Source organism: Thermobia domestica, chromosome 15, assembly GCF_964235325.1.
Source record: "Thermobia domestica chromosome 15, izTheDome1.hap1.1, whole genome shotgun sequence".
In the NCBI taxonomy this organism is placed as follows: domain Eukaryota; kingdom Metazoa; phylum Arthropoda; class Insecta; order Zygentoma; family Lepismatidae; genus Thermobia; species Thermobia domestica.
In genome coordinates, this window is record NC_137468.1 from 22,785,111 (window position 1) to 22,796,531 (window position 11,421).

An 11,421-nucleotide genomic window follows, 5' to 3' on the forward strand; every position below is an offset into this window, starting at 1 on the left:
AAATAGCATTGAGTGATGTGTGATATTAAACTCCATATTTATTTATTTACTAACACACTTCCGAAATAAACTGGAAGTTCATATGAAAAGGATTTTACGGATAAAAACTCTACCCGAAGTATATACAGTAAAAAATTTCCTCAGTAAATTCACTTCGCGGAACTGACCAGAACTGATAAATCTTTCATTAAAACGGTAGAATATAGGTTTGAACGTAGAGATCTCTAAAATAAAATAGAGAATGTAAAACTTAATCTAAGTCAGCACACTAATTATATATTTTATTTCTTTTGTTAGAATATTTTAGCTCTACGAAAACGAAATATTAAGTGTAAATTATTAATATATATTATTTAGTCTATATACTTTAATATTATTTTATTAAGTAACTAGCAGCGTTCACCCCGCTTCGCTGGGGTCACCCCGGAACGCAATAAACTTTGTTACTTAGATAATTTTTACTTTTTCGCTTTCAAGTGATATGATAAAAACCATAGAAGATTGCAGTAAATGTTAACATTATATCGCCTGTCATTTATGTTAACCCGCCGAGTGACACGGTCATGTGGGTTGCATATAAATACGGTTAGATTTAGCTATGATGAGCTAACAAAGGATTTCTACGTTATGGACACTTGAATGGTCAATTATCTCAAGACACTGGTAATTGAAAATTAAAGTGATATGATAAAAACCATCTAGGGTCCAAATCTTAATAACCCCCCAAAAATGAAAGAAATTGGTTCAGCCGTATTAGCGTGATGAGCTAACAAAGGATTTGTACGTTCTCTTTTATATATATAGATATAAATTATTTAATACAATTTTCTTTGTAGGTCACACAACAAACTTAAGCTCTAAGAACACAAGAAGCAAAGTAGTCATGTGAGGAAGGTCAGCAGATCATGAATTGGTTGTTTGCGTACGCAATCACTCGCCAACACTGTTAGAAGGAATATCAAAAGACTTGTAAAAGTGAACGGAGAAGTAAAATAGATTATATTCCAATAATATTGCCTTGCTCGATTTGTTTGAGTTCTACATTTATTTTACCAAGTGAATTTTATCGTAAATATTATGTATATAGCTTTATGTTCTCCGTTGAAATTCAAATCAACTTTAGGTATATACATTGTTCCAAAAATATAAATGTAATATGCATTTCGAAAGCTTGTCAGTGAAAAAACTCAATTAGTGAAAGATGTTTCATATGTATTAATACGATATGAAGGATTTGTTTTAAAAACATATTGCAGTGTGTTATGAATTTGAAGTTGTTCAAACTTCAATCAATATCGCTTATATCTGGGAATAGTCTAGAGAAAATTAAGAGCAAAAAGACAATTTAAAAACAAGGTATAAAGCACAGTATGGTAATGTTTTCACGTCTTTTATTATATTAGGTGTAATCAAAGCACATGTTACAGTATATTGTAAAAAAAAATGTATTCTTTTAAATACTTTAGGTAATAATTTTTAGTAAGTAATAATTGAAGATAATTGTGTTTATTATATCAAAACTACAAAGCATTTTATTTGCAGGTATAATAACAGAGTATAGTATTTCCCTCATGTAGTACTTACAAAAGTGTAGGAAACGTCTTTCACTCACAAAAGATAAATCCTGCCCGTTACTATAGCTGGAAACTCGCCATCTCCAAATAATGAATATGACCCTGACAACGATGAACGACCTTAAAACGAAGGATTTTTTCTCGCATTCTACGAAGGTAAAATTGACGAAGTGAAAAAATTTCTGGTAAATAAAGACATATGTTATTGATAGGAATAACAATAAAGATAACTCTCCTTTACATTTTGCTATTGAAGAGAAAAAAGTAATAATTGAACTATTGCCGCTTCCAGAGTAGAAAATAGATATCAATTCTTAAAACAGTGAGGGTAATACGGCATTACATACCACTGTATCTGGCTGTACTACAGATATTGTAGAATTACTTCTAAATAAAGAACCAGATATCAGTATCGAAAATACAGAAGGTGAAATTCCATTAGACATTGCTAAACGTCTCAAGAAACAAGATATCGTGAAAATGTTTCAACCAAACACTCATTCAGTTCAGAAACCATATATTGAACATGAAACTACAAATAACAGAACGTATGACCGAAACCTTCCCTCTACATCAGGTGCAAGTCCAGTACAGACTAGAGATCTATGTGAAAGTGAACGTAAGGATAAATTAGAAGCAATTAATCAAACCAAAGATCAAAGTGTGAAAAGGAAAGGAATGTCAGGTGTGCATGGTGCAATGTATCAGTTGAAATTATTAATGCTGATTTTGAGTCGTGCTGTCCGCTTTCACTATTCTTTCCAATTAACTACTGAGAAAAATAAAGCCAAAAAGTTTGACGATTTGTTCCTTGAAATCACTAAAGAAGATGGTACAAAGGAATATCGTCTTCTACAAGCCAAGCATAAGATCCACGAAACAAAGGAGATTACATTTGGTGATCTATTAACCGAAAGCGATGCTGATTATAGCTTAGTTAAATACTTCTTCTCGTATCAAGACTGTAAAGAAGAAAACATATTCAAGAATGGAGTCATCAAGGATGTTATAGTTTGTACCAATGCTAACTTTAAATTAAAAGATAAGTATAAGTCTAAAATACTTGATGATGTCGTAGGGGCGATATCAGAAAAAGATGAACTTTTAGACATAAATAGTGAATTTGTCCCTAGAGAACCTGTGCGATGTCGGTTTACGAAAGATTTAATTCCACTGCTAAAACCAAAGCTAGAAGACTATAACTTAACTAGATTAGCAAAACAGTTAATCGAGTATTTGCTGAAAGGGAATCAGATAGATCATAACAATGATACTTTCAAGCCATATCATATTGTGTTAGCAAAAGAAGTAATCGATATCAAGACTGGGAAGTTTTACGAGACATTTGTAAACGGGATTTTAACAGGAGCTGCTGAGAAGTTCAGAGAAAGAATAAAGGAAGAATTTGAAAGACGGAAAAAAGAAAAATTAAATTTGGAAAACATCAACGCTTCAAAGTTTGCTTTCACATTAACAGAAGAATTTGGACAAGGGAGTAATACTGGTTGGCCAGACAACGTTATCTCTGATGAAGATGTACAGAATTTTTTAGATCGGTTAGTGTTTGCAGTAAGTCAGCCAAATGAAGAGGAATTGGGCAGAGTTATTGAAAGTGAAATAGGAGAGGAGTTCAACTTTGCTTCGAAGGAATATGTGTATAATATTGTGTTCATGAAAATGTTAGATTGGTTAAAGGGGAAAGGAGATGAGTTTTTGTCATATGAATATGGTAGAAATATGCTTGATACAGCGAAACAAAATCTGAGTGAAATAGAATTAACAGGACTTCTTTTCCAGTATGAGTCTGAAGTTAAGAAATTCAGAGTACAGTTTAATGAAAATGCAATTAAGGACTTGGAACTGGATAGTTTCCTCAATTCCAGCAGTAATAAACGAGTTCTTAATATTTATACTGAGCAACGGCTACTAAGTGTTCTCAAAGTAAGCCAAGTATGCAGTAACAAATACAAAAATAAGTACATTTTTGTACGATTAAGTTCCGTTTTGCGTCAGCAAGACCGTTTCATGAAGGCTTTTAGAGGAAGGAAAGACTTATTTGTAATTGAATGCGAAGATGTTGGCGAAGATATAGGAAATTTATATCATCAATTGTCCACTATAATACAAGATGATAAAAAACGTATTCTCCTTATTAGTGAAGAAGATAATGTTTTAACCAACAAGTTCAAACATAAGATGCAAACAACGTATGAAGAGGTAAAGGATGATAGAGATAACCTAATGGATCTTGCGTCTGAATCACAGAAAACAATTCTAGAACAAGGGAAAGTTGTATTTCAATGTCAAGAGATTAGGTTAAGTGAATTAGTAGATTATAAGTCAGTTCATCTGATAAAATCGGATACTTTATCTAAGATAATTCAAAATGAGAAACTAAAGATAGGAAAACTCCACACAAATCCGAAGTATGAGAATGATCGGGACTATTACATCCATCGATACTTACGTCGGTACATAAACATAAAACAAGAGTTTATAGAAGGGAGTAAAAGCGTAATGAAAGAAATGTTCAACAAATGTAACATCTTTCTTACTTACGACAGCAAGATCAGTGGAGTAAATCCAGATCAAGATATTCTATTAATTTCTGATAAAGAGAAGAACTTTAAACAGTTATCTGAAGGTTACCCATCGCGCAATATTCACTGGTTCAAGAGAGAAGAAAATAACGATCTAGTGTGGCAAAAATCTCAGGGAAATTTAGAAAAAGTGCAAAAATGTATTTCAAGGTCAGAAGAAAAAGTTTGGAAGTTGAGACCAGAAACCATTTACAATATCGATGATGATGTAGTCATCCTTGCTGCTGAACCTGGAATGGGGAAGTCTACTTTCCTTACCCATTTAGCAATAGTGACTAAAAGACGCCACCCTTCTTCATGGATCGTCAAGTGTAATTTGTTGGATTGCTCAAAGGAATTAAATGAATTGAAACGGAAAACAGATATTCAGGAAGAAGATGTTGTTGAGTTTCTCTATAAAACTGCAGGATTTCAATCTTTTACAAGGGGAAAAGCAGACACAAATGGAAATGTAAAGAAAATAGAAAACGTTCTCGGTGCAATAACCATAAATAATAACAAAATTTATTTGGGAGAGTGTAAAGAACGCACAAAGGACTTGAATTTATTGGAAATCGAATTGTTCAATAAGTGTTACAACGAGGGTAAAATAGCTTTCTTGTTTGACGGATTAGATGAGGTAAGTCCTGACTACACGGAGGTAGTTATTAAGTTACTGACTTTTCTAAAAAGTGCTAATAAAGGAAAGGTATGGGTAACTACTCGTCCCTATAATTTTTTAGAGCAACTCGAAAATAAATTAGGATCCTTTTCATTTTCACTGAAACCCTTTTCTCAAAATGAACAAAAGAAGCTGTTGGAGAAAATATGGAAAAAGATGTTTGAAGAAAAAGAGCTTGGCGAACGAAATAGAGAAAGACATGTTATCTTTAGGGATGAACTTTTAGAAAGATTTTCTGAGTCTACCTATGACCGAGATAAGAAGTTCATGGGTATACCTTTGCATACATACATGATAGCAGAAAGTTTCATAAAAGATATGAAAGCATTCTGTGATTCTGAAAGTCCAGACATCTCTGTAAAGAACATTAATTTAGTGTATCTTTATGATCACTTTATTAACATCAAATTCCATGAAATTCTCTTTGGAGAAAAAGCGCCTAATATGCCAATTAATGATCCAAAGGTAATGCGGATGATCGAGAGAAGCTTTAAGGAAGCTTTACAAAATCACAAAAGTCTATCTGTCCACGCAATTTTCAAGGAACATGATTTAGAGAAACTGTTTTGTCAGCAGAAAAGGGATGAAATAAATAATTTCATAGAAGAGGTAAAAAGAGGAGAAGAAAAGACAGGAGTTGTTGTGGAAGTTGTTCATGATCAAGTGAGATTCGTTCATGTTACTTTTGCTGAATATTTTGCTTCAGAATTCATTTCTGACAGACTAAAGTCTTCCACTACTGCATTAGATATATGGGATTTTGTGATCAATGTAGTGTTCGTTGGAAATTACGAAAATGTGAGGAAATTCTTTGATAGTAAACTAACAACGGATCATGAACTAGAAAATTTGATTTCTCAATCCAATCACAGAAAAGTTGTTTTTAATCTGTTGCAAAGTCAAAGAGACGAGTCATGTCTTGGTGTGGCAGTGAAAGAAGGTTTATTAGAAATTACAAAGTTTTTGTTGAAATGCGTAGAAGGTAATTTAAATAAGAAAAATCTGCAAAGCTTCATTGAAATGTCTAATCTATGTTCAGTACTATTCTCTGCAATTGAAAGTAGGTACAAGGAGATTACAGAAAAGTTGTTAGAATTTGTAGGAAATGTAGATCATACTAAAATTTTTTATCTTATTAATAAAACGCGACCTGATGTACTAAACGATGTGATTAGAGATGGTCACTATGAAATGGTCGATATTTTACTCAAACATATAGAGAAACCTGAACAAATTGTAAAGTTAATGACGTGCCCATCCTATAACTATCAAACAGCAGTACATTCAGCAGCTAAAAGACGTAATTGTGACGTGTTGTTTAAGTATATAGAGAAACTAGACTCTGTTTATCGTATGGAAGTTTTTAGTGTAAGAGAACCCCACCACATTAGTAAAGGAGGTGGTAAAGTGCCAGCTCATTATGCATTTTGTGTTCGGAATGATTGTTTTCTACAGAAAATGCGTTCACTCCTAACTCCAGATCAGTATAACAAAATTTGTAATGCTGAAGATGGAAATGGTAAAACACCATTGGATTATGCGCTTGAACCTGCTGATTTAAAGAATTTAAGTCAAGTTAATATTTCACCGCTGACCTTATTGCGTTTGAGGTATGGGGTCAGCAATCTTTCATTCCACTGAGTAAAATATGTTTGAAATAAAATATATCTCTTGTGTCGATTTCAGTTACCATAGTAATTAGCTCCCATTTCATTAAAACACAATGCTATCCCTAGAAATGGATTTGGTATAAATACAATCCATCTTCGACTTTCTGTTGCATTGTACATTGCCGAATTTATTATCTTAATCAACACTTGCTTAAATTACTTGATATTTGCAGTTGAAATTCATTAACCTCAAAAGTTACCCAATTTTGCCTTCAACTTTTCTTTTATTGTGTATTATCTGAGGAGAGACTATCAAATATATGGTACGTTAAGATAAATAATGTACAGTCTTGTTCTGAAAATATCTTGGCCACCCACTTTGCTTATGTAGAAAAGTGCAATTCTTTGTATCTAAATCAAGGTCTCAATTAGACAAAGAAAATCTACATCTCTTGGATTTGTGGACAAGAGTAAAAGAGTAAACTGTGGACAATATTAAAATTCTTTTCAAGGAGAGGTGAGTGGTTAGTTTTTTTGAACATGACTATACATTGCAAAGAAATAACGACTTATACTATATTTAAGAGTGGAAAAGCACCTTGATATAGTAGAAAAACAAATGACGAGTGAAGTAAGGGTAGAAACGACTTTAAAATTATTGAGAACCATTATTCTAGAAAAATCACATAGTATATAAAACGGGAATAAATACAACTGGACTTAGTTAAGCATGTCAATCAGCTATCATTACTGATGACCAGGGCCCGGATCTTGTTGACCTAAAAAAATTTAAAAAGTGACCTATAAAATGACACTAAAATTCCTGTAAAATGTCCCTAAAATCACAAAAAATTGACCTTAAAACTTACGTTTTCTCAAACTTTTATTTCATTAACATTGACATGTTTTAATATCCATTGGATTTTTAATTAACATTTCTCACTCATATTCAAAAAGTTTTGTTTCAGTTAGTTGCAGTCCATTTATCACTTATGTCCATTGATCAGTCCATTGTACGGCATTGTAAGTATTGAAAGCGTCAGTTCACTCCCGAGTTGAAACTAGGAAGCACTCTTAAACAATAAAACTTAGCAAGTTTAGACTACAGGAAAATAATAGATAAAAACACGTTTAAAGCCCTTGTACGCCTTCTAATGCATTTTTAGTTATTCACGTGATAACATTCATTGTGGTCAATAACCCAAAACTATCTGTTTGGCCACCTACCAACCCCCGCCTTTCGTTAACCAGCTACAGTTTAGTTTTCATTAGCTTGTTAAGAATGCAGTTTTTCCACTCCAATAGTCAGGAAGTAAGAAAAGAGATTGTTCAACTTCGTCTTTTCCACATCCGTAAACCGTGTTCATTTAAAGATTTCCTTATGTAGAAAAAAAGAATAAAAAGACCATAAGTGACCTAAAAGTTACCTTAAAATATTAAAAAAATGACCTGAAATTTCAAAACAGCAAAAAGAGACCAAAAGTTGATCCTAAAAAAGTATATTTTTAGAACCTAGAGTTGATGGATAACGTTTTTACTTGAACTTGCCTTCTCATATGCGGAACAGAAGAAAGTTGACTTGTCAACAAGATCCGGGCCCTGCTGATGACACAAAAACAGTTTTCCATTACATTTTTAATATTAAGAAATTTTAGAAGAAAATCGGATTTTGAGGTCTGTAAGTTTGAATTATTACCATTGTAAAGTAATTGTCCTTAAACTTTAAATAATCGTATTAACAAATTTTAGAAAAAATAGATTGTAAGTTATGTGATTTTGAATTATTCCTATAAAATTTAAGTCATGTTGAATTTTTGTACTCTAACTATATTTTAAATAAACTATGTTACAAGTTGAAAATGTATCACAAAGCATTTTTAATACAGCTGAATTCTTTCTTCGATACTTAATGCTTAGCTGAAGTACATCCACTTTTCCAACTGTGTTTTATTCAAGTCAATTAAAATTACTTGCTTCTGTCAATTTTTACTAAATTCAATAATATTGGGGATCACCCATTTTTTATGCCCAAAGATTATATACAAGGTGTCTCAGAAGAAGTGGAAAGTAAGGCAGGAGGTGATTCCCTGATAACAGTAAATGGAATATGTTCCTGAGAAGTATATACGTAGGTGAAAAGTTCATGGTTAGATTGCTTTGAACATGGTGGGCTACGGTCAATAAAGGAAGACAAGAAAAACAGAGGAACAGTATTAACACACTTCTGTTCACAACAACCTGGAGTGCCTTCCAGAGATTGAACCTAGAGCCTTACGTTGTTCCCTACCCTTCGAAGTTAGTTACATTTCTACGATTCTAAATTTAAATTCTTAAATTTATCGTAATTTTTGGAATTTTGTTTTCATATCATTAGAGGGTTTATATATATATATATATATATATATATATATATATATATATATATATATATATATATATATATATATATATATATATATATATATATATCAAATTCAGCATACATTTAGCTCCTTAAAGAAAATTTTTGCTCAACGGAAAACTATTTCGTTGTTTCTTCCTCCAAAAGATAACCGAGAAAATGTACCTTTCTTTTTTCATATGTCGCAAGCTTCTAAAATATTTTCGACCTTACTCTCTTCTTTCGAATAAAGGAAACGCACATTTTTATTTTTATTATAATTTTCTGCCTGATCCTTCAAACCCTCCTAAGAGTCGTTTCAGTTAGTTTTATCCCCTCCAATTCTTGTAATTATTCGCCAAATATGCAATTCATGTTTAGAACTTTCTTTTGCTATATAAATTTGTTTCTATAATTTCATTAGGTTTCGTGTAAAAATTTAAAATTGGCTTGGTAACTTATGTCTGTATTTCTGTTTTCAATGCAGAAATGTAACCCCTTTCCTTGGTAAAACTATGAGTTCGAGAGTCTAAACCAGCTTTTGACTCACTTTGTGAGAAGTTGTAGGACTACGACTTGCATTTCGATTGTTCAGCGTTTTTTTTTTTTTTTTTAATAAGTGAAGAAGTTATTTATATTAGGATTTTAAATTGTCAAACACAACATATACTCTACTATTTTAATATTCTAGTTCAGCGATTCATTCCAAATTTGACTATATTTTGTATCGTCACCTCATGTCTCTCAGCGCCGTGTTGAAGTGGCTATTGTAAATTGAAATGAAATGAAATCTTTAAGTTTTACGTCCCACGGTTATGCCGGTTAGGCTAAAGGAGACGGTGATTATGAGAAATGAATGAAAAATGGTGGAATGAAGAAAGTGAGACGAAACGGGAGAACCCCGAGAAAACCCACGAGCATGGTGTTTGTCCACCACAAAGTCCACTCGGCGCAAGCTGGGATCGAACCAGGGACCCTAAGCACCGGAGGTGAGCGCTCTACCACTGAGTGTAACGTGCCCGTTACAAGTCACGAAAAAAAAAGAAATTATAAAAAATAAAAATGTAAATCTTCGATAAGGAAACTGGTAAAATTACTATTATTGTATTTAATATTATGTGTTACAGAAGGAGACATTAGCTTATAAAAAAATCATCTTCGAATTTTTTTTAAAAAATAGGAGAGAAAGTTTTGAATGTAAAACTAATGCTTGTGAGAAGATTTCCTTTGCCTTTCGTAACCGAGAAACATCAAGGTCTTCGCTTATGCGCTGGTCGTCGACTGCGCATGGTCACAACTTTGCGGCCGCAAGCAGCTGGCCTCGGCTAGCTGACTTGGGCTGTGTTTTGCGAACGGGTAATATCTGGAAGGATTCAGTTGTTCGAATGGATTACGAAGCTAAATGGACGTTTCGTGTTGGTGCACGTTTCTTGTATTGAAGTCTTCGTTTATAGAAGAGTTTGTTATTGAAAGAAATAAGAATATCCATTACAAGTGAGGATTATGAATATAGTGATATTACATTTGCTGCAATATTTCGTGTATTTGCATTTTTTTGCAAAATTAGTGAAATTAGTGTTGCTGGGAAAATTGATAAAAGTGTTGAAAGGGAGGCTTGGTTTAGTTCTCTCTGATTCTGTTAGCAAGCAAATTATAGAAAAGTGCGTCAATAATACTCAGAATCACATTATTATAATTGTTTCTGCATTTTTCTCGATTTCGTGAATGTGGGAAATTGTGGATCTACGTCCCATTTTCTCATTTGAGTTTCTGATTGAATTGAGATCATTTAAATTGAATCCTTAGCATAACCTCACGCTACAGTGGAATATTCTTGTTTTGATAAGAGAGTCCGAGACGATTGAGGGCAGAGAAACTACAGAAAGTTGAGGTAAAAACGTGGATTTTCAGAGGTGAGTTAATTTTCAATTTTTCTATTAGATTGTCTGTCTGTCTATTCTGTGTATTCTGTGGGTTGTCTTGTTGGCTCCATTTGGTTAGATTTTCAGCGGAATATATAATTAGCGCGAATAAGCTCGGCAAATCCAGGGGAACAAAGGTGGAGGGATTGTACCCGAAACCTTTGAAATGTGTTATTTACCCTATGTTCGTTACAGGTCTGAATTTCGTGTTTTTGATTAAAAGAGTAAAATCCGAAAGGCTTATTAATGCTGTTTTTGAATGCTGAAGAATTGATAGTAAAATTTAATTCTCTTTTTCTAGAAAGTAAAACTTCGTTTGACTTGTTCGTGCTGTTTGAAGAATGTTTGACCGGTTTATGTTTGATATGTTTCGATGTTGCAACGCATTCAATTGAGTATAGGAAAGTTGTTTTTGCGGTTGTTTTTCGTCGGGAAATTTCTATTTGCAAACTAAATTGCGACAAATTAACAAATATAATTTATTTTTATGATAAGTATTTATGGAACTTTTTCTTCGGTTTGAAAGAAAGGGAAATCTTCACTCGATTAAAGGTACGAATTTATTTCTTATTTTTAAAGAAAGGAATATATTAGTGCTAGACAAGAGAGGTCCTGTACTGGCCTTGAGTATTTATATTAGAGTTAAGTGTGAGAGGTCCTTGACTGGCCTCGAA

General features: G+C 32.8%; 1 protein-coding gene across 2 annotated transcripts in view; it reads left to right on the forward strand.

The window, feature by feature from the left end:
* The window catches only part of LOC145672106 (uncharacterized), a 44,828-nt gene extending 36,106 nt beyond the window's left edge, over nt 1-8,722 (forward strand). For both annotated transcript variants that reach the window (XM_081741377.1, XM_081741378.1), the window contains one exon: nt 837-8,722. In XM_081741377.1, coding sequence (XP_081597503.1) covers nt 2,055-6,476 — 4,422 coding nt within the window. In that variant the 5' untranslated portion in view covers nt 837-2,054 and the 3' untranslated portion in view covers nt 6,477-8,722. The remainder of the gene's footprint in view (nt 1-836) is intronic.
* The last annotated feature ends 2,699 nt before the right edge of the window (nt 8,723-11,421 follow it).